The 26,378-nt window shown below is 38.9% G+C and overlaps 1 protein-coding gene across 1 annotated transcript in view; it reads right to left on the bottom strand.

Moving 5' to 3' along the window:
• lrp2b (low density lipoprotein receptor-related protein 2b) overlaps nucleotides 1–26,155 on the bottom strand; it is a 38,681-nt gene extending 12,526 nt beyond the window's left edge. The window contains exons 1-54 of the mRNA XM_016461304.1: nucleotides 26,089–26,155; nucleotides 24,842–24,952; nucleotides 24,632–24,754; nucleotides 24,412–24,528; nucleotides 23,562–23,672; nucleotides 23,341–23,454; nucleotides 23,013–23,129; nucleotides 22,778–22,921; nucleotides 21,931–22,047; nucleotides 20,908–21,036; nucleotides 19,768–19,937; nucleotides 19,457–19,680; nucleotides 19,164–19,370; nucleotides 18,473–18,675; nucleotides 18,220–18,360; nucleotides 17,850–18,059; nucleotides 16,596–16,788; nucleotides 16,259–16,384; nucleotides 15,958–16,088; nucleotides 15,685–15,822; nucleotides 14,943–15,221; nucleotides 14,618–14,857; nucleotides 14,342–14,464; nucleotides 13,703–13,819; nucleotides 12,797–13,174; nucleotides 12,443–12,691; nucleotides 12,040–12,248; nucleotides 11,724–11,908; nucleotides 10,809–11,037; nucleotides 10,510–10,687; nucleotides 10,309–10,437; nucleotides 10,044–10,210; nucleotides 9,524–9,667; nucleotides 9,274–9,383; nucleotides 8,955–9,178; nucleotides 8,690–8,920; nucleotides 8,112–8,348; nucleotides 7,759–7,947; nucleotides 6,746–7,666; nucleotides 6,486–6,651; nucleotides 5,754–5,912; nucleotides 5,371–5,660; nucleotides 4,641–4,844; nucleotides 4,278–4,520; nucleotides 3,664–3,789; nucleotides 3,401–3,520; nucleotides 3,190–3,321; nucleotides 2,901–3,102; nucleotides 2,499–2,794; nucleotides 1,439–1,955; nucleotides 1,191–1,343; nucleotides 938–1,108; nucleotides 340–563; nucleotides 73–250 (exon numbers count right to left, since the gene is read on the bottom strand). Coding sequence (XP_016316790.1) covers nucleotides 73–250; nucleotides 340–563; nucleotides 938–1,108; nucleotides 1,191–1,343; nucleotides 1,439–1,955; nucleotides 2,499–2,794; nucleotides 2,901–3,102; nucleotides 3,190–3,321; nucleotides 3,401–3,520; nucleotides 3,664–3,789; nucleotides 4,278–4,520; nucleotides 4,641–4,844; nucleotides 5,371–5,660; nucleotides 5,754–5,912; nucleotides 6,486–6,651; nucleotides 6,746–7,666; nucleotides 7,759–7,947; nucleotides 8,112–8,348; nucleotides 8,690–8,920; nucleotides 8,955–9,178; nucleotides 9,274–9,383; nucleotides 9,524–9,667; nucleotides 10,044–10,210; nucleotides 10,309–10,437; nucleotides 10,510–10,687; nucleotides 10,809–11,037; nucleotides 11,724–11,908; nucleotides 12,040–12,248; nucleotides 12,443–12,691; nucleotides 12,797–13,174; nucleotides 13,703–13,819; nucleotides 14,342–14,464; nucleotides 14,618–14,857; nucleotides 14,943–15,221; nucleotides 15,685–15,822; nucleotides 15,958–16,088; nucleotides 16,259–16,384; nucleotides 16,596–16,788; nucleotides 17,850–18,059; nucleotides 18,220–18,360; nucleotides 18,473–18,675; nucleotides 19,164–19,370; nucleotides 19,457–19,680; nucleotides 19,768–19,937; nucleotides 20,908–21,036; nucleotides 21,931–22,047; nucleotides 22,778–22,921; nucleotides 23,013–23,129; nucleotides 23,341–23,454; nucleotides 23,562–23,672; nucleotides 24,412–24,528; nucleotides 24,632–24,754; nucleotides 24,842–24,952; nucleotides 26,089–26,155 — 10,613 coding nt within the window. The remainder of the gene's footprint in view (nucleotides 1–72; nucleotides 251–339; nucleotides 564–937; nucleotides 1,109–1,190; nucleotides 1,344–1,438; nucleotides 1,956–2,498; nucleotides 2,795–2,900; nucleotides 3,103–3,189; nucleotides 3,322–3,400; nucleotides 3,521–3,663; nucleotides 3,790–4,277; nucleotides 4,521–4,640; nucleotides 4,845–5,370; nucleotides 5,661–5,753; nucleotides 5,913–6,485; nucleotides 6,652–6,745; nucleotides 7,667–7,758; nucleotides 7,948–8,111; nucleotides 8,349–8,689; nucleotides 8,921–8,954; nucleotides 9,179–9,273; nucleotides 9,384–9,523; nucleotides 9,668–10,043; nucleotides 10,211–10,308; nucleotides 10,438–10,509; nucleotides 10,688–10,808; nucleotides 11,038–11,723; nucleotides 11,909–12,039; nucleotides 12,249–12,442; nucleotides 12,692–12,796; nucleotides 13,175–13,702; nucleotides 13,820–14,341; nucleotides 14,465–14,617; nucleotides 14,858–14,942; nucleotides 15,222–15,684; nucleotides 15,823–15,957; nucleotides 16,089–16,258; nucleotides 16,385–16,595; nucleotides 16,789–17,849; nucleotides 18,060–18,219; nucleotides 18,361–18,472; nucleotides 18,676–19,163; nucleotides 19,371–19,456; nucleotides 19,681–19,767; nucleotides 19,938–20,907; nucleotides 21,037–21,930; nucleotides 22,048–22,777; nucleotides 22,922–23,012; nucleotides 23,130–23,340; nucleotides 23,455–23,561; nucleotides 23,673–24,411; nucleotides 24,529–24,631; nucleotides 24,755–24,841; nucleotides 24,953–26,088) is intronic.
• Between the last annotated feature and the right edge of the window lie 223 nt (nucleotides 26,156–26,378).

The following is a 26,378-nucleotide window of genomic DNA, read 5'->3' as shown; positions in this document are numbered from 1 at the left end:
AAACAGAGAAGAAAAGTAAGAGTGGAAGAGCTCAAGATCATTAAATTATCATTAGAGAATGGATTCACTTACTTCTCATTGTCTCCACAGCGGAACTGAGTGCTGGAGCAGTCGGCCACACACTGTATCTTAAAGCCAACTGCCAGACCAATGAAGTGATCTGGACACTCACATCTGGCCATCGTCCCACCGGGTCCAATCAGACATAGGTGACTACAGGTCAGGTGATGGTCATTGCAGGGATTGTCACCTAGGAAAATGTTAATAAAACATTCAAACAAGGATCATACAAGTTAACAAGTACAAGTTAATGGTGAAATGAATGATATATAGTCTTACTGCGTGGCTGTCTGTAAGGGTGGTAAATGTGGATGTCATTAGGGCGGTGTGTGTTGTTTCCCATTACAACACGGTTAGCACCAGTGTATTTGTGGGCTCTCTCTATGGTGTGGGTGTTCCAGTCGGTCCAGTACACCAAATCCTCAAACAGGGTCAGTGCGAAAGCATGGGGCATGGAGCCTGTTATAGCCCTATGTCTGTTTTGTCCATCCATATCAGCATAACTGTTGGAAAATAGACATTATAATCTAGATTCTACAGGTACATGGTGAATCGGTACCATATACAAATGTACAGGTATATATAAAATCACAGCTGTGCTTATAAACCAGATATTTGAGGTTTAAACCACTACATTCTCTTAAAACTACATTCTTTTTCACTACAACAGTACTGTTTATAAAATTAAAAGTGAGATTGCTCCTCCATCATTGATGATCGCTGTGAGAAATGCTGCCACCAGAGTGATACAAATGGTGAAATGGTTCCCATGCTGATTCATAATATTCATAATACTGTATGTGTTACATAAAGCAGGCCTGTCTGTTACTGTCTGAAGAACAGATTTGGTTTGGATACAGTACAGGACACAACTTACTCAAGGAAATTGAGGTGAGCGTCAGCAAAAAAGATCTTGTTGTTGGTGTAGTCGATGGTCAGGGCATGAGGCCACACTAGCTTGGTAGTGATGATAGCTGATACGTTGGTTCCGTCCATTCCAGCCCTGCCAATGAAAGCCGTCCGCCCCCAGTCTGTCCAGTATAGCCATCTGACCAGAAATGGGAAAGGGAAAGTTTGCACACATGGTTCAACTGAACAAATAAAATAAATATGTGTTATCTTTAGCTCACCCATATTTAGGGTTAACAGCAACAGCCCGCGGATTGGTGAAGCAGTATGTAGAGTTGGCATCAACACAACCTTTCAGGAGTTTTTTCCGGTAACGTCCATCAAGTTCAGAGACATGAATGGCTTCCATAATCACATCTGCCCAGTATAGCTTTCTGCAAGGAAAAACCCACCCATAGATTAACTCTGCCCATTTGTTTTTATAACATCCTTTAAGTGAATAAGTGAATCAAGTCCCTCATTAACCTACCGGCCCACCCAGTCCACAGCCAGGCCTTCTGCTCCGTCCAGGTCACTCTTCAATATGACCTCCCTTCCTGTCCCGTCTAAATACATCCTCTCAATGCGCTGTGTGCCAATATCCACCCAGTATAAACGCTTCTCAGTAGTATCAAAGTCCAGAGCAACAACGTTCAATAGTCCCTGCAGCACCACCGATGAGGATGTTCCATCAGCGGTCAGGTTACGGATATAGTAACGGTTGCTGTAGAGGAGGTACGGTGCGATCCCACTGTTCTGCCGGCAGGTGCGTCCATCAGGCTCCCGTAGGTATCCCGGTGCACACTTGCAATAGAAGGAACCCACAGCATTCTCGCACACCTGACTGCACACTCCCGGCTCCTCTTTGCATTCGTCTATATCCTCACAGGCCTTGCCATCTGGCATGAGTTTGTAGCCATCCCTGCAGGAGCAGTAGTAACCCGTCTGGGTGTCTACGCAGTTCTGAGCACACTGGTGAATGGCTGGGTTACTGCACTCATTTATGCCTGTGGAGGGACAGAAAGGCACATCATTACCTAATTTGTCCAGTTCATTAGTTCCATTGTAATTATAAATGTGCTATTTACAAATGAATTTAAATTTTTTATTTATTTATTTGTACGTGTCTGCTGTAATGACAGTATGACCTGAATTGGAAATGCATGCAGATAGAATTGTATGTGTGTGGGGCCTAATTCATCAGTGTGTCAAAACTAAAAAGTCGATTTTTAGATGTAACACTAGTCCATTTCCATACCACAAATATGCCTTGTATAATTCATAAATTCATTGCTCGTTTCATAGTAGGCATTTCATTACTCGTAGTCATATTGGCTTTACAGTCTCACCCTTGTAATTTTCACCACATTTTAATAAAATGATGCTTTACCCTTGTGAGTGTTGGATAATCAGTAAACACACAATTTATATAATAAATAGAATTCATCATTAATTTTGAAGTCCTTATTCTTGCCTTGCCAAATATTGTATTTGTTATTTTGGGCACATTCCAAAAGTGAGCCTTTTTCTAAATACGAGTGGTGTCTTACCACAGCCCTTCTCATCACTGTTGTCAGAGCAGTCCCTTTGATGGTCGCAGACCTTGTGGATGTCAATGCACTCCCCAGAATTGCACATGAATTCTCCAGGTGCACAGGTGGGTTCTGGACTCCTGCACAAGCCCTCGAGTTCATCAGTGCCATCCTGACAGTCTATATAACCATCACATACATACGTCGATGGAATACACACTCCATTCTGACAGGTGAACTCTTGACTGGAGCAGGTGCGGTACACGCAGCCGATCTCATCACTGCTGTCCCCACAGTCATTCACACGGTCACAGCTGAGGAGGAGATTTAGATGCACAATACAGATTTTATAAAGATTTTGAGAAGCATTTGATTTGATATGTTGTTTGCGTGAGATATGGCTGGAGAGGAAGAACTCACTGGAAGGGCACCAGAATGCAGCGACCATTGGCACAAGCAAACTCATTCATGTGGCAGGTACGGTTGGGGCAGTTGTGCAGCTCATCTGCGGCATCTGTGCAATCCTTCTCACCATCGCACACATAACTCCAAGGAATACAGCGTGGAGAGCCTGGGTACCAAGTGGGGCACGTGAAATCGCTGGGGTTACAAGTCCTTGATCCTGAAATACAAAATAATAGTCAGACTAGAACCAATATGCATTGATTTGCTGGTTTCTACCATCTTGAAAATGGATGATAGGCCTCACCGCACTGCAGTTCCTGGGCTTCGTCACTGTTGTCTCCACAGTCGTTGTTGCCATCACATACCCACATTGCCAAAATGCAGTGTCCATTCGCACAGCTAAACTGCTGAGGGTTACAAGTACGAACCTGATCCTCTGTGGAAAGAAACAAAGAGAGTATTAGATAGTGATTCCAGGATCTACTTCACAGTCAGGTGAGGGATTTGACATGTACCGCAGGTGGGTGGCTCATCTGTGCCGTCCAAACAATCTGGGATGCGATCACACACCCATAACTGGGGAATACACTTCCCGTTATCACAGCGGAACTCATCTGCCGAGCAAGTCCGGCTAGCTGTTAACAACAAGCAGTACAGGACATGACTTTAAGGACACGCATGAGTATTTTTTTTTCATATATTCGCTCAAAATCAAAATGTCAATCATCATGAATGACATCTGCAGGCAATAGCTAAAAGCTGTGACCCTGAAACTCACCACAGAAGAGTGGATTTTCATCACTGTTGTCCCCACAGTTATTAAAGCCATCACACAGGCTACTTGAAGAAATGCAGATGTTGGTGGTGTCACATTTTACTAAGCCGGGTGCACAGGTTCTGTCCGCTAATAAATCAAATAAATGTTTTTTCTCTGTTACAAGAAATGATACATTTCACCTTTATTACACCAGCTAAAGAGAATCTTGTTCAGAGCTTCTTTTAGATAAAATGGGAACAAAGGGAGAAAATTCCATGCAGTTGTGGATGTTGATGTCAATCACACAGTGTTATTGATAACTAAACCTAAAACTATTGATTAATTAAAATTAAGCTAAAATAAAATAACTATTAGGTAAATATTAGGTAAAAAAAACTTAACCTTAAAAAAAACTTTAGAAATGTTGTATTGGCAACTAAATGAAATAAAATGTGTCTAGGTTAAAGTACTAAAATTAAAATAAAAATAAAAATGCTATATAAAAATAGTAAAAAAAAAATATTAAAAAAAGACAAAAGCACATACAATTACTACAACTACAAATTAAAACTGAAAACCTAATTAAAAATATTAAGAAATACTGTAATATTATTTAAATAAAATACTGCACTCACGACAGTTAACTTCATCCGTGGTGCCGTTGTCTCGGCAGTCATTGAATCCATCACACACAAAAGCTGCACTGATGCAGCGCCCGTTAGCACAGGTGAACTCTGTGGTAGGGTTACAGGTTGGGAAGGGACAGCCATGCTCGTCGCTGTTATCTCCACAGTCGTTTGTGTAGTCACACACATAGTACAGAGGCACACAGCCTCCGTTATCACAGGTGAATTCCGTGGGTGAGCAGGTGTGGAAAGCTGTAGAAGGCACATTACTGTTTGCATTTTTTTAAATTTAGGTATAAAAAAATGGTACAAAACTAAATTAAAAAATTTTTTGCAAACAATTTAAATTAAACAATTGGTAAGGTTACTTACCACACACTCTCTCGAGCTCATCTGAGCCATCTATGCAGTCCCTGTAGCCATCACATTTCCAGCGCTGGGCAAAACAGCTTCCATCTAGACAGGTGAATTGATCTGCATGGCACCGCTGCCCATTGTCAGGGATGCAGTCTTTCCCATCGTTGGCCAGATACCAGTTACCAGTGCTGGGACACTGACACTCTGGACCAGTTGGACCTGAGATAAAGTGACAGATGAAAGACATGAGAGATGTAATCTTCCCAAAAGAGAAAAAAACTAATCAATCAACTTGGAATTTGCATACAGTGGGGTCCAAAAGTCTAAGAGCAAGTAAAAATGTTCCCATTTTGCATTTCTTAACAAAGTATATATTTATATCATACATTTTATGATCAGCATTGAAATTTGACTGAAGAACTTAAAAATATCAAAATTTCTTAATATTTTCTCTTTTGCTTTAATTAAAGTAACACTCAAACTGCATGAACTCCATGCATGTGTAAAACCAGGTGATCTTATTCTCCAGCATGACTTGAGAATGGTCAAAAGCGCTTTAGTGGAAAAAGATCTTACTGTATGTACAAATAGTCAAAATATCAATTACATAAATGATTAATGATGTAGTGTAGAATCCGTTATATTATTTCTTTGTTTAAAAATTTTAAGTCTCAGGCTTTTGGCACCCACTGCATATATATTATATATATATCCTTGAAAGTCAAATAAGTGCATTTAGACCAACCTGGGACACAAACATGGCTGCAGCCTCCATTGAACAGCTGGCAGGGACTCGAGCAGCTCTCCTGCCTGCTGGCAGAGAAGACGTGGATGTCATTGGGTCTGTATTGGAGATTGGTGGCCATTATAGTCAGACCAGAACCGTCGTCCTTGTTGGCGCGGTACACGATCCGTGTGTTCCAGTCAGTCCAGTAGATATCCTGCTGGAACACTGTCACAGAAAATGGGTACTGTGTCTGACTAAGAATGATCTCCCTGTTCTCTCCAGTCAAAGAGGCACGCTCAATCTTATCCCTGTGACAAAGACAGTGAAACATTATTTTTACTGCAAACAACAAATATTCAACAAACAAAACTGATGTAAAAATGAGGTCAGTATAAACTCACAGTGTTGCATCAGCCCAATACAGCAGTCGTTCCTCATAATCCAAAGACAGAGCATTAGGCTGAGAGAGGCTTGTGTTTACAATTGGGATCCGGAAGTTTCCACCAAGTGTGGCTCGTTCAATTTTAGCAGGGGAACCCCAGTCAGTCCAGTACAGGTATCTGAGCAAGCAAAATCAGTTTTCACAGTGTAATTCTTGTAAATATATTAACCTAATTTGAACTATTTTAACCCAGGCATTTTTAAAGCCCTGGAAGCATCACACTTGTAATTTTGTAAGGGGGTTAACACTGCATTGTGATACCAAAAGTATTCAATTATAGTGTGGAGAGATGCAGTGTTTGAATGTAACGGCCAGCTGTTTAGCAACAAACAACTAATCACAAACTGAACATCACAGAAACTTTCACGTTGTGTGCAATTTATATATTTCATCTCAGTGTTAGATGGAAAAAACAAAATGTCAAACAGTGACAGAAAATTAGTTATTCTTTTATTCTTGCTGTTATGGTCCGAAAAGTTAAATCAGGACAAACTGGATGGTTCAGCCAGAAAAACAAATCACTATCACTAACTTTGCAATTGGATAATCACACAAAGCCATATTGTGGTTTCAATTTATCTTCGATTAATCATGCAGCTCTAATGAACAGAGTGAAATATGGAAAAAAAGATAACCCATATTCTGTTAACCCAGGGTTTAGTTGAGAATTTTAAGACTGAACATTTCTTACCCATAGCAGGGATCCACCACAATGGCTCTGGGGCGGTCACCATGTGCAATGAAGGAACGGTTTTGGCCATCTATTCCCATAGACTGCACACTCCTATTGTAATAATCTGTGAAATAAAGACGCTTGTGGATCCAATCATAGGCCAGACCTTCAGGATCATCCAGATCTAACAGATGAAAAGAAAGCAGAGAACACTTTAACATTGTTACTGGATAGTTTCGGCTTACTCATTCTGATTATATTAAAGCTTTAGACTCTACCACTGGCTATGGTGATCGGTGGGCTAGTGCTGCTGGTGGTTAGAATGTATCCTATTTTACTCCTGCCTAAAGCCACATACTGGGTAAAGAACACTCTCTTGTCCTGGAAGTCAAACTCTGTGGCTAAAACACCATAGCCCAGGGTAAAGGTGGGAAATGGGGTGCTGTGGTCTTCTGGGTCCAGCCTCATGCTGTTCACGGTGTAATCCGTGGTGAAGATCAGGTACTCATCCAGGCCAAAGCCACATGAGACTCCATTGCTGAGCAGAGAACCATGGGCACAGGCACATTTGGGCTGTTGCTGCTTGGGCATTGCAAAACAAAATTGTTGACAGCGCCCGTTGTCCTCTTGGCATGGGTTAAAACCCACCAGGTTGGCAGAAGTGGGCTGAACATGGGAGTCGAACACTCCAATGTCTGTCAGATCCTCTATACCATCTCGGATCACCTCTGGCATGTCTGTATTCCCAGGACTCTTGCTGGCCTGGAACAGTTTGCCCAGTTTGCGATCCACCCACAGCATGTACTCGCCAAAGATAGCGACACTGTATGGCGCGGGGTAGCGACTTCCGTAGCGTACAATCTGCCGCTGAGAACCATCGGATGCCATGCAGGAAATCATATCCAGTGTGTCATCAACCCAGTACAATAAGTCATTGGTGTAATCGACTGTTAACCCTCGGGGGGATGACAGGCTCTCAGAGGCAAGAACTGTCCGATTGGTACCATCCAAAAGAGCGCTCTCAATCTTGGGTGACTGACCAGCATCAGTCCAGAAGAGGAGACGCAATTTAGGGCTGACGGCAAGATCTAGGGGACGATCCACTGAACTCTTCAGCAGGATAAGTTGAACGCTTGTGTTCAGACGTAACACCTCAAGGTATGTTTGAGAGGTATATGCATTAGTGAAGTACAAGTTTCCTGACATAAAAAAAGAAAAGAATCAGCCTGATATATAAACACATACAACCAACTCTTACAGTATACATGGTGTCACTTTCACATTTATTTACCTGCGATCCAATCTACTGCCAAGCCCTGAATCCTTCCAGTGCCTAACTGACTGATGACAGTAGAATAGCGTGAGCCATCTGTCTTTGTCCTGTAAATGCCTCTGTAGGATGAGTAGGTGCTGTTATTAATCCAGTACAGGAATCCAGAGGCGATGTGCATTTCCAGCTTGCTGAGAACTGAGTAAGTATCTACAGAATAAAAGCATTTTATGTTTTTTAGTACAAAATGCTACATCACATGATAAAATGTATTCTTTTTTTAAATGTAATAATTTGAAAAATATTAAATTGAATTAATTTACTACTTCTCTAACAGAGATCAAACTGTTTAGCATACTGTAATCAATACGTACTTGCTCCAACAGGAACCATGGCCTCAGAGTGGTCAGAGCTGTTGATGTGGAATCCTCTAATAAATTTGGAAGAGGACACTATAGCATAAGAGTCATACTGTTCACAGTGAGACCCATCCTGAGATGGGATAAAACCTGTGGTGCAGGCGCATGTCTTTTGTCCATCAGGTTTTGGCAGACACAGGTGGGGACAGCCTCCATTGTCCGTACTGCAAGCATTGGTAGTGCCAGCAGAGTCTGGTTTTAAAGAATTAATGGTAAACAGAACATAGTGAATGATTTTTAACAAAAGTTCAAATCCAGAGGATTACACTTTCGGCTTGTCTTAAATTGTGCCTGTTAAAATGTATTAGTAAGATTACTTACTAATATTTCTGAATGGTCAGTTTTGGCATGTAGATGTCAAATATTTTGTAATGACCGCTAAACTGAATATTTAGCCACTGGCAACATACCAGTGCTACTATCTTGTATCACCACTTTTCAACAAGTTAGCAGAGTTCATAGGTGACATCTTGCAACTCCTGTAAAATTATCCTTTATTTAAAGTAAAGTGCAAACTGTAATGCTTCACTTACTGTCTCTGGCATGCACTTTCAGTGCCCGCACCCCTGCCATGCCACTCCTCATCACCACCATGTCTGCGCCTGTGTTCTTGTCCACTCTCTCAATGACCTCATAGTCAAGGTCAGTGTAGTAAAGGTAGTTTTGGTACACAGTGATGCCCCAGGGGTGAGACAGGCCGCTCACGATGGTCACCCTGCTTGCACCATCCATCGTTCCACATTCAATCTGCCGATCACAGAGAAGTTAAAAGCCAGGAAAATAGAACAAGTGCATGATTACTTATTTCCACATGAGGATTTATGAACAAGTGTATGTTTCTCACCATCCCAGTTTGAGGGACACCCCAGTAGATTTTCCTGGCCTCTATGTCTGCAGCGATGAACTCAACATTGCCCAGGTTGCCAGTGTAGAGGTTTCTGAGGTTTCCACCATCCATGTCTGCACTTGCCACCTTTGGTGGAACTCCACTATCTGAACCTCTGTCTGTCCAGAACAGTGTCCTGCATGGTGAGAGGATGTAGACAGTACATTAATAACTAACACTTAATAACAAATTAGTGTAGGACAAATGTATACTAGTCACAAAAGTGTTTACCCTCTGGCTGGATCAAGAGCTATTCCTATTGGCTCTCCAGCTCCCTCTGGTTTCCCTGTGTTTGTGATGATTGTCTTCCTGTAATGTTGAGATCCATCAACCCTAATGACCTTTTGGGGGGAGACAAGTGAAAATAAAAATAAAATAACAATAAATAAACAAATAATTAGAAATAACTTAATTCAATAATATATCTGATGATATATCATATATGATAAAGTCTGTTAATGTGTGAAGAAATGTTGTTCACCTCAATGGCCTTAACAGTGGGATTAGTGTAGTACATGATCCGTGTTATCCAATCAAAAGCAAGACCGGAGGGGGAACCAATGATAGCAGCTGGTGCAAACTGAGTTCGATTGGACCCATCTGTCTTAATTCTATAAATTGAGCCCTGGGGGGTGGGGGAATCAACAATATTTTCATGATAAACAGTACTATTTGGTTCAATTTTATTGTTTTTCTTTCTTTTTATTTTTATAAAGACTTCATTTTTCATTTTCACAATCTTTCAGTATTATTTTGCTTTACTAATTTGAATCAGAATCAGAACGAGCTTTATTGGCCAAGTGTGCCCAAACACACAAGGTATTTGTTGTGGTTTCCAGGAGATCTGGGTACATACATACATGCATACATATATAACACAAGAAAATAGAAAGAACGTGAAAGCAAAATATTTTGTAATAGTTAAAAATACTGTCAATTTATGAGTAATGTCATAGGTTAATTCTAAAACAATGCTCTAAGAAATTGTCTGATTAACTTACAGTGCCTTGCACCCAGTAGACAAACTGCTCTTGATCATCAAAATCAATATCTCGGCCTTGTGTGATGCCTGAAATTGGTGCCATGGCATTGTTGGATGTGTCACTGGGGTTGAGAGGAATTCCCATAATTACTGTATCTCTGACGACCGTCAAGAATGGTGTGTCATCTAGGAAAAAAAATTATTATAGCACCATTAAGTCAAGTGAAAGGCTATTAGACCTCAAGAACTCAATTGGCACATGCTCATTTTGCCAAGACTCTGACCTTTAGTACAAGTACGACTATCGCTGGCAAGGGTCCAGCCAGACTGGCAGTCACACCTGTAGTATCGTGGTCTTAAGGTTGATAGCAGACACAGCTGACTGCATTGATGGTTCTCACAGGGGTTAAGTCCTGTATGGGATCCAACAGACTATGTTAGTCAACTAAAAAAAAAGACACTCCTTTCATTAATAACCTGCTAACCTAAAGGCTGCTTGACGGGGTGATCCATGGCGATACCCATGCACTGGTACACACTGGTCAGAAGGGTGGTGATGTTTCCTCCATGAAATTTGTTAGTCCTCATGATTTGGCTTGTGTAGCGGTCACTCCAGTATATGTTGTCTTCGAAGATGGTTATGCCATGGGGTTGCTGAAGAACCTGCAGACACGGGGACGGTAGGAAGTGATGAGTAAAAAATACAACATTAGATAAACCATACTGTGACTTATATTTCATGTAAAATATAGATGGATTTTAACCAGGGACTTTAAATGGTTACCATGTCACTTGCAAAGACTTGATGCCTGTTTTTGCCATCGTAGTCACAGTAGTCAATATATTTCAGGTAGGCGTCAACAAAGTATAGTCTTCTAGTTGTGTAATCCAGTGTAAGTCCGTTGGGCCAGTATACCTTGTTAGTCACAATTGCTCTTCTTGCAGATCCGTCCATACTAGCCTGCTCTATTCGAGGGTTCTGACCCCAGTCTGACCAGAACATTACATTGGTGCTGAGAAGAAAACAGAAGGAATTATAATTTTATGATACAAGACCTTAAAAACCAAAAAAATGTGATCTTGAAACAATAATTAACGCACAGATTTTTTTTTTATTCATCCTCATGTTATTCCAAAGCCAAAAGTCTTTCCTTCATCTTCTTAACACAAAAAATAAATAAATAAATACATAAATAAAACTTGAAAGATTTCAGTCCCCACATTGAAAACTTTGACGTCAGAAGTTCATGAAGACATTGTAAAAGTAATCCATATGAATCGAGTGGTTTAATCAAGTCTTCTGAAGAGACGTGATCACTTTATATAATGAACATATTTAATTTAGGCTTGTACTTACATATAAACATCCACATACATGCATAGATTGCATAAAATATGATCAACGGAAGCTCAGATGTGCTTTCTTGACACACAAGAACCAATGACTTACACAAGAACTAATGATGTTTGTTCTTGTGCATCATTCAGTGGAGTTTGATGAGCTTCTGTTTACCATATTATATGCCATTTCTGTTGAACAAAAGTGAATGAACAAAAGTGAATGAACAAAAGTCTTATGGATTTAAAACGACACGAGGGTAAATAATGACAGTAATGGGTGATAATGGGTGAACTAATCCTAGTACTGTTGCATTCTCTCAAAACAGAAACAAATCAGTAAATATGTTAATATGCATACTAGCTGCGGGGGTCTAGAGCCAGTCCGCGAGGGCTGGTAACATTCTTGGTAATCAAAACCTTCCGGAAACGGCCGTCCAGAGTAGATACTTCAATGTTTTCCATGACGTAGTCGGTCCAGTAAATGTTTCTACCCACCCAATCCACTGCGATGCTTTCAGGTACCATCAGGCCTGAAGAGAAAACCTAACATACCAGCATCATCAAATGAGTTAATCCCAAACAGTAGTTGATGAACATATAAGTAATATATGCATGACATGAAATGCATAAGCCATCTTAAGACAACTAGACCTTCATTTCTTCTTAGTAGTTACCTGTTTTTTGTCTGTGCCATTCTGGAAAGAACTATAGATCATTTTCTCAGATGAATCACCCCAGTAGACTCGTTTATTGACATTATCAAAGTCCACAGCAACAATGCTTGTGCCACTGACAACAGGAACAATAAGGGGTGGCCTGAAGTAGATGCGGTTAGCACTGATCTGGCTGCGTCTGGCCACCAGAAGTAAAGCATCACCTGGAGCTAGAGCAGATCCTTGTGTCCTTATAATACTTATTACTTTAAGTATTATATGGATTTGGTGTTTGTTGGAACAGTGTGAACTAGCATTAAAACCATTTGCCATTTAACTAAAAATGCAATTCAGCAACATGTTATACTTCATAAAGTCTTGGGCCAGTCATTTTTGATGTGTATGTGATGGATATGATGCTTACATGTGACTCTGCATGTACGTCCATCGGGCTCCAGCTGGTAACCATCTTGGCAGTAGCATCGGAAGGAGCCACGCTCATTGTAGCAGGTTTGACTGCAGAATCCAGGGATCAGACACTCGTTTATGTCGTCGCAGGTCTTTGAGTCGTTCAGCAGCTGGAATCCTGGTTCACAGGTACACTGAGCTCCAAATGGACCCTGAATACAACCATGACTGCAGCCTCCGTTATTTACCTGACAGTCATCTTCATCTAATAAGGCAAACAGTGAGAAAGAAAAGAGACAGAAAAACAATTTGAATAGTTCATCAACATCAGATATTAATACATAAATCTGTTTTCAACAGCAGTACTTACTGCAGAGGGGAGACTCGTCAGCTCCATTGGGGCAGTCTCTCTGGCCATCACACACCTGAGCATCTGTGATGCACACCTGGTCTGTGGGACACAACCACTGACCTGATGGGCAGCTGAATGGTGGAGTGGGACAGTTGGTTTCATCACTCATATCCCTGCAATCATTATCCCCATCACAAACCCAGCTCTGAGGCACACAGTTTCCATTAGCACACTGGAACTGGTAAGAACTGCAGGTTCGGGGTGGGCAGCCATTGTGCTCGTCAGAGCCATCCTCACAGTCTGGATGGCCATCACATTCCCACGTTTTCGGAATGCAGAATCCATCAACCTGGCACTGGAACTCATTGTCATGGCATAGACCTGGCCCACGTGTGGCTGCACATGAAATACCAGTTATTAGTCATCACTAGCATTATTTTATTAACACTAATTGCTAATTAATAATACAAAAATTGATTACAAACTAGATACACAGTTAGTAGCCTCTATCCATATAAAAATTATAATTTGTATGTCATAATCCCATGTTCTGTTACTTAAACTATTAGATACATTAGACAAATTATCAGCAATAACTAAACAATGATACATTGTTGTTATTATTTATTTTTAATTTTGATGTTTAATGCTTATCATTAGGAAATGAACCATATTTAGATATTGTGAAATTTGTAAACCTTCTGGAAAATTAATTTTTAAATTAAAATAGTTTTAGGCTGACAATAAATGTAAAAATTGCAGGCCCTGTTATGTACCCTATTGATTAAAAGTGCCTTATATCAATTAAAAGAAATATGTAAAGATTGATTCACATCATCCTAATCTGTTATTTCCCCCAAAAAGAGTTAAAAGCTGAAAAAAGAAAAAGAGCTGAAAGAGTACTTCTAAACACATATAACTTACGACAGCCGCTCTCATCTGAGTGGTCCCTGCAGTCATAAACCCCATCACAGCGGTAACTCAGACTCACACACTGATCTCCACTGGCACATGCGAACTCATATGTTGCACAGGAGTACTCTACCCATAAACACACAACATCCATGTCATCCATGGTACATAAAGTCATAATGAAACAGAAGTGTAGCTACGGATCTTTTCTTTCATGTTGTGATGTACATTCAAGTGTAACAAACTATTGACAGAAAAAATGTAGGGCCAGGACTTGGTTTTATGCATTGATTGTTGATTGGATTTTGAGATGTAGGCATTACTTTTAAAAGTGAATGCAGATGAACATGAGCAAGGGCGGGGTTTAAACAGATTAAATAATTGGAGAAGTCCTGTGTACGTCAACAGACATAATTCTGTCACTGTCACCAGAAGGTCCAGATATTTTGATTAATCAGACATTTTCAATAAATCAGGTATTTTGATTATAAGGTGAAAAAAAAATTATTTTAATGCAACATGCACACATGAATTAGTCACAATAAAATCGACAACATGCATTTAGAATGAAATTATTTTTCATTTCATGCCAACTAAGTGGATCTTTTGAGTATACCAATACCTCAAATTCAAATTAAATCACTGCCTTACCACAGTCCTTCTCGTCAGATCCATCTAAACAGTCCTGGTCTCCATCACAGACATATGAGTTATATATACAACGGTGATCTGGACACAGGAAGAAGCCAGGCTGGCAGGTGGTGATAGTGGAATCTGGAAGTGGTTAAAAAAAGTCTTATTTATGTACATGGGCTGAGCTTCTGGGAATGTTTTTATGAAATTGTCTTTGCCAATTAGCATTTCTGCATATTCACTGAACCTTGTTCATGTTTATTCTGAATTTTCTCCAAAATCTTCAGTACTCACTGCACTGTCTCTCATCAGAACCATCGCCACAGTCATTGAAGGCATCGCACACCCATGCTTTTGGGATGCAGTTTCCGTTAGCGCAAGCGAATTGGCTGGATGAGCAGGTAGTTGGAACACGTGTTGGGCAGTTATCTTCATCGGTCCCATCACCACAGTCATCATGCCCATCACAGCGCCAACTAGCAGGGACGCAGTGCTTGTTCCCACAGGTGAAGGCATATGGAGAGCAGGTTGTTCCTGATAAAAATGTTGAAAGGAGATGTTCATAGACATGTCTAGGTCTTTAGATGGTGCTCAAGCACACTCACATGTACATACACACCTGGATCTGTGCAGTTGGCTTCATCTGTCTTGTCGGCACAGTCATTCACACCGTCACAGCGGAAAGAATTTGGCACACAGCGGCCCCCGTCGCAGGGAAAGGCATAGTCTCCGCAGTTATCATCTGGTGGGGGCTCAGTATCATCCTTCACACAGTCCCTCTGGTTCTCCTGCAGTTTCATTCCATAGGGACATCCGCACACACGGTTGGATGCAGGCATAGGGAAACAGAAGTGGCTGCAGCGGCCGTTTGGAATCAGATTGCATCTGCTTTTGAACACTACACAGCAATGAGATTACAGTAGCTGATTATCCCTTACTGCGACAAATAACAACTCACATCTAAAATGTACAAGGGTCAATTGTATGTCCTATTTATTAATTTATTAAAAAATACAATAAAAAATAATTCATTCAGTGAAATGAATAAACCTCTTCTATGATAAGCATGTGTTCAATTTCTGAATTAAAATTCATTTGAATATTTTCTTGTGGTGTATAAAGTCAAAATATCAAGGTGATACAACTGTCTTGGCATCAAGAAAAAAAAATTTAAAGAATGATTTTTAAAAAATTATAATTATTATTATATTAACATTATTTTATGATTAATTCTTCTTCTTTTTTTTTATCATTGACCCAAAACTGTCATCATCATGTCAAAACATGTCTAAAAATGCAGTAAAATCGACAAAATTCCAGTAAATTGGATTAAAAGACAGCAGTTTTTCTGTGTCACTCACAGTTCTGGAGATCAGCTGAGTAGGCCTTAACGTTCATTATGCCTGAGATGCCCTTTCGTAGTATTATATTTTCCCCACCATCCCTCTTCCTCATTCGGAAAACAGAATTTGTCCTCCAGTCTGACACAAACAGATGATCTAACAAATATGGTGGAGGCAGATCAGTCAGTGAAAAAATTTAAAAACATGTATTAAATTGATTTAGTTGAACATAATCGTAACATCAGCATCATAATGGCCATGCGAAGAATGAAGAAATACAGAAGTGCCAACCTGTGTGTACTGTAAGCGAGAAAGGATGAGTGATTTGTCCAATACTGGAGAAGGCCTGTCTATCTAGCCCATCAATGCTCACATGCTCAATCTGGTCTAGCTGCGCATCAACCCAGTACAGCCTATCCATCCTATTGAGCACAAAAATAAGCTTTTTTTTTTTTAAGTTCAAACTGATCCTTGTGTTGCGATCAAAGCACAATGAAATGTGAATAAACTCATCTCATTTATAAACAGAACTCTTTGAGAAATCAAAGTGTATAGGTACAGGAAACTATTGATTGTAAAATGATCTCCTTACAGGTAGTCCAAGGCAAGTCCGTTAGGCCAGCCGAGTGTTGAGTTGATTAGTGGAACAGCATTGCTTCCATCTGTGTATGCTCTGGTGATCACAGCTGGACGGTACCAATCAGACCAGAAGAGGTATCTAGGGGAACAAAATAGAGCTGTCCAGTAAGTTCCATAAAAATCCATCTAATAAAATCACACACAAATGCTCAAATCTAAAGAACAGCTAATGGTTAATTGGGTCTTATATTTCATTATGTTCCTCTGTATTTACAGGACATGCTATGTATGTTTTATTTAGCACAAAACTTTATTCTGAATGATGTACTCTTGCCCATGATGTCTCATACCCTGCACTGGGGTGCACAGCAATACCCCGGGGGTATTTTAAGTTCTGAACAATGTCCCGTCTTGATCCATCTGTTACTTTAAAAGCAGAAACGGTGCGATAAGTGCTGGATGTCCAGAAGAGGATGTGAGAGGTCCAATCATATGCCATTGACTCCACAGAGCCCACTCTGTAACCTGTCAGGATCTCATTCTCTGAGATATAAGAACAGAAGCACGTTTAGTGAAAAAACTTTCTTTATTTTACAGGACAGTATTTTGTAAGAAAATAAACTCTACTTCTCTGACATTGAAAAGTAATAAGTGAAACTAATTTGTGTTACACAAACACTGCAAAAAATGATTTTCTTACTTAGATTTTTTCTTGTTTCCAGCCAAAATATCTAAAAATTCTTAAATCAAGAAGGATTTTCTAGACAAGTAAAAATAATTTCTCTTATTTCAAACAGAAAACAAGATTATTTTGCTTACCCCATTGGCAGATTATTTTGCTTGTTTCAATCAAAAGCTTGTATAACAGTGTAAATTTGCTGTCCCCTCAAAATAACTCAACACACAGCCATCAATGTCTAAACCGCTGGCCACAAAAGTGAGAACACCCCTAAGTGAAAATGTCCAAATTGGGCCCAATTAGCCATTTTCTCTCCCCGGTGTCATGTGACTCATTAGTGTTACAAGGTCTCAGGTGTGAATGGGGAGCAGGTGTGTTAAATTTGGTGTTATCACTCTCACTCTCTCATACTGGTCACTGGAAGTTCAACATGGCACCTCATGGCAAAGAACTCTCTGAGGATCTGAAAAAAATAATTGTTGCTCTACATAAAGATGGCGTAGGCTATAAGAAGATTGCCAAGACCCTGAAACTGAGCTGCAGCACGGTGGGCAAGACCATACATCGGTTTAACAGTACAGGTTCCACTCAGAACAGGCCTCGCCATGGTCGATGTCATATGAAAAGATATAATAAAATATTTACAAAAATGTGAGGGGTGTACTCACTTCTGTGAGATACTGTATATTTTTAGATTTTATTCAAATGTTAATGAAAACAACAGAATATATTAATTTTTATTTATTTTATAAATACTTGTAATTTTATTTTTTATTTATTTTTCCACGTTTTACAGTATTTGTAATTGCTGATTAATTTTAACATTGCTGTTTGGAATCAGTCAAAGGTGGTACTTGGCCAGTTTAGTGTTTATCTGTTAAAAAAACAAACAAACAAAAAAGAAAATGTTGTGTTTTCCACTTACTGGTTCCATTAATGGGTGATTTGTAAATGAGTTGTCGCATTCGGTCATTGTAAAACACAGTCTCCACTGACGCATCGTACTCCACTCCAGAACCAGAGAAGGATTGGGCCATGCCAGCGAGTGGCAGGGTGACATCCTCTTGGGACGAAACGTTAAGAGGAATCCCCCTGACTGCTTGTGCACTTGCCACCAGTAAATAATCTCTAATCTCTGAAAGAGAAAACATGTTTGTTTCAGAGGATCTGGTACAGCTGAAACTGAAAACAAAAATGTTCAATGTTAAAAAAATACACTCTCCTATCCCAGTATATGACCATCTAATTCAACAACAGTGCATTTCATGATTTGGCAGGCAGGCTCTCTCACTCACTAAAGCAAGTGTGGCGATCATCCTGAAGGTCGTATCCTAGGCGACATTTGCAGCGGTAACCCAGCCCGTCGTTGTCAGTACGGTGACTCAGAAGGCAGATTTGCTGACACCCACCATTGTGTCTGCCACATGGGTTTATCACTGCAGTCAGACAAAGGCCAGATATTATATACTTAATGTTGCAATGTGTCCTCCTTGTTCATATTTTGTAAGTATTTTACACTTTGCATTATAACAACAAACTTTGTCTCACCAAAGGGCTGAAGAGCTGGATGGGAAACCACAATTTGTCCAGGTCTGTTAGTAGAGCGGTACAGAAAAGTTGGGTCACTGCCATTGAAGCGGTTGGTCCGAATCACACCCATCTTGACCCAGTCTGTGAAAAAGGCATGGTTCTCGAACACCGAAATCCCGAATGGGTGGGGGACCTGATGACCGCCATTCAACACTGTTTTCCTAGTGGCATATTTGATTACACATATATAAACGTAAATAAAAAAAAAAAAAAACTATATCAAAACTATCTCAACCTTTTTGACTCTAAGGCCCCCAACTGTCCAGTCTATAACAATATTCAAAGGCCCCATGACTGTTCCAGTTTTTCGTGATTTACTGGATAAGCATTAAGGATAAGGATTTAAAAAAAAAATTTCTTTCTACCTGATAAAATATTTTAGAGCTTAACATAACTATAAATATGTTATATAAAATATAACATCAATATGTCCATGAAGATAGAGTAATAAAATTTCATTAATTTACATGACTTTTAAATGTCTAGACTTTTAAAATTGGGATTGATTCTAAATGAGAACATATGAAATGTCCAAAATGTTTCATCAAACGATTTATAGGCCTTCTAGTGGGCTCCAGGCCCCTGGTTGAGAACCACTGACTTACATGTTCTGGAAAGGTTTAAATTGGTGATTTGTGGAGTACAATACCTGTCCAAGCCACTATATGTAACAGTCTCAACCAGGTTAAAATGGCTATCTGTCCAGTAAACCCTCTTAGTGACCAAATCCAAGGTGATTCCAGTAGGGGAACCCAGTCTGGTCTTAACCAGCTCAAACCGGTTACTGCCATCCATGAATGCCCGTTCCAATTTAACATCATCTGTGTTATAGCCAGAGTCTGTGAAGAACATGTATCTGTAGGAGATAGGTTAGACCACAAGTATGAGTTCAATATTCCTTTACAACACAATGAATCACATCCACAAACATACTGTACTCACCCCACTGTTGGGTCCAGAGCAAGCCCGTGAGGGGTCACCAAGTTTTCTGCGATCAGCGTGACACGGTTTCCTCCATCGTAATCACATGCTTCAATTCTCTCCACACGTTCCTCAACAAGGTACAACTTAAAGTTGATCCAGTCCACAGCCAGATTCTGGGCATTGTGCACTGCTTCAGACAGCACCTCCATCTTTTCACTACCATCAAAATTTATGGAGTAAACCTGAAAAATACATATATATGTTTTTTTTTTTAAATATAACTGTTTTCATATGTACAATGCAATTTCACACTATAAACCATTAAACACCTTCTGAGAATTGGTGTCTGTCCAGAAAATCCTTTGAGTGTGCCAGTTGTAACCGACACCCACAGCATAACCTTTACCATCTGATTGGACCAGAAGCCTTACAAACCGCCCATGAATATCTGCCATCTTGATATCACGACCATCTGTGAAGATCAGCTGTGGTAAACCCCCTGTAAGGACAAAGAGGACAAGGGACATTACAATGTGCTATCGGTAATATTAGCTGAAATGCTGTGCACAACAAAAACAATTCTATTTTATCTGCATCATAGTACTATAGTGGTTCTCATCTGGTGAAGCCATCTGTATGGTGGGCAGCAGTGAAAAAAACTAACTAAACTAAAAAGTAAATGCAAATTACAGATTGCAACAAACAACATAATTGTGCATTTTGTATAGCAAAACACAATATTATTATATTAAACTGTACTTTTCTGTACTTTGTCTTTATTACTTATTAGTAGGGTGACCATACGGGCCATTTTTATGGGACGCACCCTTGCCAGGATTTCTATATTGCCTAAAATATCCAGGTTTCGGCTGTTAGCACTGTGCAGATCGGTCGTTGTATGACATTATTTCACGATAGCTATAGAGAGCAGAGCAGACGGCTCCTTATGCTTTCGAATCATTCTCGCGGCACTTTGGTGTCATACAATGATCGGTGCTTCAAGTCGAACAAACGAATTCATGTGCGTATTTGCATAGCTTTCATCGTTCTCACCTTCTCACGTGCGACGCGCCGCGATTGGTCAATTATGTGCAAATACCTGTATGTTATTGGTCAAACCACTTTGGATGTTTTAGGCAATATAAAAATCATGGCCAGGACGTGTCCGTATAAATGGCACATATGGCCACCCTACTTATTAGCCAATAACTACTGTACTAAATTGTCCCCAGTAGTGCTTTTAATGTAGGCAGATTATCTTTAACTGATGCTTTTAATGAGATTCATAGTACTGTTAGAAGGGCTGCTGTGATCCTGTACTAAAATCTTGAACTCAAACAGTTTGAGGCACTGACATAGATTTAAATAAATTCATATGGACTTACAAATACCACTAATGATGCATTATGTTTGACACATTTAGCACATAAAAAAAAAAACAATTTGTTCCAGTTTTAGTTTCCACTCACCTGAAATATTGGCCTTGCAGACATGACCCTGCTCTAGGAAGTATCCATCTGCACAGCTGCAGTGATGTGTGCCTGGGCGATCCTCACAGAAATGATCACAAATACCCCAAATTTTACAGTCATCGTAGTCTGAGGGGAAACCACATACATGGGTCAATAACACGACTCATTTCAGTTGTCCTGATCTAACCAAAAATACACTTATGCAAATGTCTAGCTTGTACCAAAGAAAAAAAAAACGAATTAAATGGCTGGAATTCTTTAAAATTCTTTTCTTAGTTTGGCATAATCTTTTTTATATATAACATTTCTCTAATCAAATAAGCAGTAAATCAGTTCTGTCTTAAAATATGATAAACATTTAATCAGTCAGTGCTGCATAACCAATGAAAATGAAAACTATAACACCTTAAAAATTACTTGAAAACTATAATAATGATTAGGTGTAATCACATTTATGAGGCATAAGGTAATACTTTATTGAGAACTTGCAACTAGATTTTTAAAGGATTTCACCTTTTCATAACAATGCAATCTTTTTTTGTTGTTGTTGCTACATTTCAGTGCTTAGTGGTATGCGTGTGCGGTGGGATTTTTTACTTATCAAAACTATGCCACAGCAGAAAAAAGAAACAATGCTATAAACAACACTTTTAATGATTAGTTCATCTTAGTGGCTGTTACAGTAAAAACAAGAGAAAAGTGGGCATTTACATTGAGTTCTCATAGCAGACAAGCCCCTTCCAACTGTACATTCAAATCAGAGGGTTAAATTAAGGGTGGAAAATTTACATTTATATCTAAATTATGACCATTTTTGATGAACAAATCCTAAGAATTATATTTGAATATAAGACTATAAATATACCTCAGGAAACATTATAAAATAATAAAAAAATGCATTACCTTTAAGGAACTCATAAACTCACAATGATTATTCTTTCTAGCATGATGTGACATTATCCAGATGTAGATAGAAATCTGATTTGTAATCAGATAATAAAGGGGTCTCGTGGCACTTACCCACACAAGTGCGACTGTCATTGGCCACAGTGAAGCCATCGGGGCAGTAGCATGCTCCACCCTGCGGGCTGGGATGACAGCGGTACTCACAGCTCAGAGCAGAACACTGATGCAAATCTACAAGAGAGACAGTTTTTGTAGGTAGTTACTTTAAGTATCTTTGGGACTTGAGTTAACTTAAAATACACTACTTTAAATTGTCCTGTAATACTCAGGGTTTCGTTGAGGTTATGCATATTCATTATAGATGAACTGGCATCTATAATGCAGCAGACCGCAAGACCCTCCAGCGGACAGTGAACACAGCTGCACAGCTGCCCCTCTCCCCTCCATCCTGGACATTGCACATGTACAGTATTATGTGAAGCATCCGTATAGTCTGTATTTTTTTAATTTATGTATAGGTAAACATTTATATATAGTATATTCATAGTCAGAATCTGTCAGTAGGTTAGTTGTGTATAGGTACAGTGTTTATGTGAAGCAATCGTATAGTTTGTATTTTTTAAATTTATATATAGGTAAACATTTATATATATAGTATATTTATAGTCAAAATCAGTCAGTAGGCTAGTTGTGTATAGGTTTTACTGTTTTACTTCATTGTTGTATGCCTGTATTTATGTAGCACCGTGGTCCTGTGGGGCACGACATTTCGTTCCACTGTATGTCCCCACATGTAGCAGAATGACAATAAAGCTCAACTTGAACTTGAACTTGAACTTGTTAGGGAACTTGCTAATGTTAACTTGTCAATGTTTGACAACATATCATTACATTAACATTTATGAGTACTGTGAGTAACATGCTGATCGACACAAAATTGTTAACATTTAATTTAATTTACCACAGGTCAGATGTGCTGTACTATTGCTCTCATCTGTTCCACCAGGGCAGTCAGGATGTTCATCACACACTTTGTTTACGGGAACACACATTGAAGAGCCTGGACAGGGCCATTCGCCAGGGTAACATTCTCGTATGCCTGGGTCTGAAAGAATGAGCATATAGGGTTAACTAATTTACCATATGCTTTCCTAATTTAATCTGTTGCATATTGATAGGAGAGAGCTGAATCTCACCACATCCATTTTCATCACTAAAGTCCCCACAGTCATTGATGCCATCACACACCCACTGCTGAGGCATACAGCGTTCATTACTGCAGGTGAACTCTGACCCACTACAGGTCCGATACTCTGGAAGAAGACAAAATAGCAGTGCTTTATAATATCAGAAACAACTACAAGTAAGCTATGCACTATAGTATTTACATGGTACTCAGAAGTACATGGTACTTTTATCAGTGACCTGATGTATATTTTGAACACCCACATTTACTTTCTAAAAGATTATCTTTGTAACCCATGTGGCTTTGGTAGAATGCTCGAGATGTGTTGTGGAACCCACCACAGTTTTGCTCATCACTGTTGTCTCCACAGTCATCCCAGTGATCACAGACAAAGGGCATTGGGATGCAGTATCCACTGGCACATTCAAACTGATGCGACTGGCAACGCCTTGCTGTTTGAGGAATGAAAGACAATGACCATGATGTACATGGTCAGATGTTGAACATTCATCTGAACATGCTTCACTGACATCTGATTGATCACTACACTTTCACTCACTGCAATTGGATTCATCTGATCCATCTCGACAGTCTAATATCCCGTCGCAGTGCTGAGTGTTGTTGTAGCAAGCGCTGTTAGCACATGTCTTCTCTGTGCAGGCTGGGTAATCTGGATTCAGCAAGAGGAAATTTGTTGCATTTTATTGGAATTTTAAAACCTGATGATGGAGACAAAATCTGACAATTCCTTGGTAACTGATTTATCTTGAGATTTTTATGTGTATTGGACAATTTAAAAGAGTCATATGCTTTTTGTCTCGTAAAGATAACATTGCTAAGGACCTTTGTGACATTCAATACAGCCCTGTTTGCAATTAATTTTAGTTTTTGAAGTTTAAATTCTGGTACAAAGAATATCATTAACAACTACAAATAATATGTGTTAGATGTGTTATATCTGTTAAGAAATAATATAATTATTTATTCAAATGATATTTAGAATTTTCTGAATGTCTGACAATTTTTTTATTACTATATATTAACCAATATAGTAACCTGTACTGGTAGTACTGCCACTATATTTATTTAAATGTTTTATAGGCCTAGGCTGTACTTTTGCACAGTATACTTTTAAACATGCACATTTGTTATGAAACAGTAACAGATAGTTAGATTTTTATTCAATTAAGGTTAAAACAGTAGGAGTTAATTATATACAAAATTAAATAAAAGAAACAAATAATTAATTATAATTAAAATATTGACAAAAAAAATAAAAAAATTAAAATATTTTTTCCTAATTTCAGACAATTTTTTAAAAGTACTGCATACTGATAAATAGGAGTCTGTGTTGTTACTTGTAAGTGCCACATTTCTTTTCATTGTATAGAAGAAAGAGACATTCTTACTGCAGTTGTTCTCATCAGAGTTATCCACACAGTCTGATACATGGTCACATCTGTATTGTTTGGGAATGCACTGCCCTTCTCGACAGGTGAACTGGTCTGGGCTACATGTCTGCCCACCTTAGAAAACAAACAACAGGGTCATAGACCACCTCTGATAATACTCATATGTTTATTACTGAATAACTGTATTCTTTCTGTCATTTAAGGCACATAATCATACCACAGGCTCTTTGCTCATCAGAGCCATCGGTGCAGTCTGGTTCTCCATCACATACAAACGCTAAAGGAATACACTCCCCTCCTGTCAAGCACTTGAACTGCTGAGAGCTACAGGTGGGTAAAGCTGAAATTACAATACAGAGAATGAGAAAATGTATGACCCTTGTCAAGGGTCAATCCAATAAGCCATTGTTCACCTAGAGATACTTACGACAGTTCTGCTCATCAGAGTCATCTGTGCAGTCCTTTGTTCCATCACACCTCCAGTCTTGATTAATGCATTGACCATTACTACACTGGAACTGACCACTGGTGCACTGACCTGCTCAGAAAATAATGGGTTTTGTCTGAACAACCTCGGGTAATCTAATTTGACAAAACATCACATAAACTAATAGCACATGCTGCAATTGGAAATGTGACAGATATGTTATGCGTGCATGTTGACAAAAGAATGTGTTGTTGGTGGTTTGAGAAGTGGGCATCACCAGTTCATTAGAAATTAGCAAAGGTTTGTTCAATCTAGAAAAAGTTCAGAACCTGAAGGTTGATGTAAAAGTAAATCTTAATGACTCTGAGGACTTAGGTTTATTAGGTAATTTAGGAGAAAAAAATCTCGGTTTTGCAACGAATAACTTAGCAATGAGTAACTCTGTTTATGGGTTTAGGAGCTACTGTGTAGAATACCTGAACTCTACCTCATGTGATACCTCATAAAATTTGCAATATTAAACTCACTTTTGCAGATTAACAAACTTAAGTTGCAAAATTTTCCATTGCTTCATTGTTTTTGTGTCAGCAAATAACTTTGATTTCTAAATTACATCATTGGATAGTTGTATTTTTTATTTGAAAATTATATATACATATACATATATTATATACATATTATATATACAAATTATATATACATATACAGTTACTCTTTTGAGTAACTTAAATGTAGTTGAAATTTAGCTACTTTTTGTTTGCGAAGTAGTTTCCCTGAAAGAAATTGTTTAAATTTGACAAAAAATATTTAGTATTTACATCCGTTTCATTAATTTAATTGAATTAATTACATTCAAAATGTTCACAGTGGGATAAACTGGAAGCAGTTGAGAGGCCTGTTGTAGTATTGTAACATCCTTCTATTTCATACACTCTCAGAAAAAAAAAGTACAAACGCTGTCATTAAGGCAGTCTCTTTTCAAAAGGTACACTTTTGTACCTTTCAGATACTAATATGTACAATTTAAGGACCCTTTAGGTACAAAGGCACAGAAAAGCCAGTGACAGCTTTTGTATCTTTATTTCTGAGAGTGTATTGTTTGTTTAATATTCATCAAAACCATACTTTACAAAAAACCTGAATCTAAATACAATCATATTTTCAAGTGCCAATACTGTACAGCAAAATATTAAATTAAGAATGCAAATATTAAAATAATTGATTTTCAATATTATATTAAAACATACCTTGCACGATGCAGGGTCCAAGGATTAAAAATAACATTGCTATAACATAAAGACCTAATCTGCCCATTATTGCTTTATTTGGTCAAAACTTTTGCAAAGTTGAAGATAGCAGGCCATACAATGAGAACGACTCTATTCTTCTAGTTCCATAACTGTCTCAGTATCCATCCATGGTGAGTTTGTCTCCAGACAACAAATGTCTTTGATGAGCTTCTCTCTTAAAATAAGCAGGGACTGGATGAAGGAGACAAAGTTACAGCCCTTTATGACCCTGACTCTGGTATGACTTT

This window comes from Sinocyclocheilus anshuiensis, unplaced genomic scaffold (genome assembly GCF_001515605.1).
Source record: "Sinocyclocheilus anshuiensis isolate Anshui unplaced genomic scaffold, SAMN03320099.WGS_v1.1 scaffold220, whole genome shotgun sequence".
NCBI classification, from domain to species: Eukaryota; Metazoa; Chordata; class Actinopteri; order Cypriniformes; family Cyprinidae; genus Sinocyclocheilus; species Sinocyclocheilus anshuiensis.
Note: the sequence above shows the minus strand (reverse complement) of the source record. Positions and strands in the feature narration are given on the sequence as shown.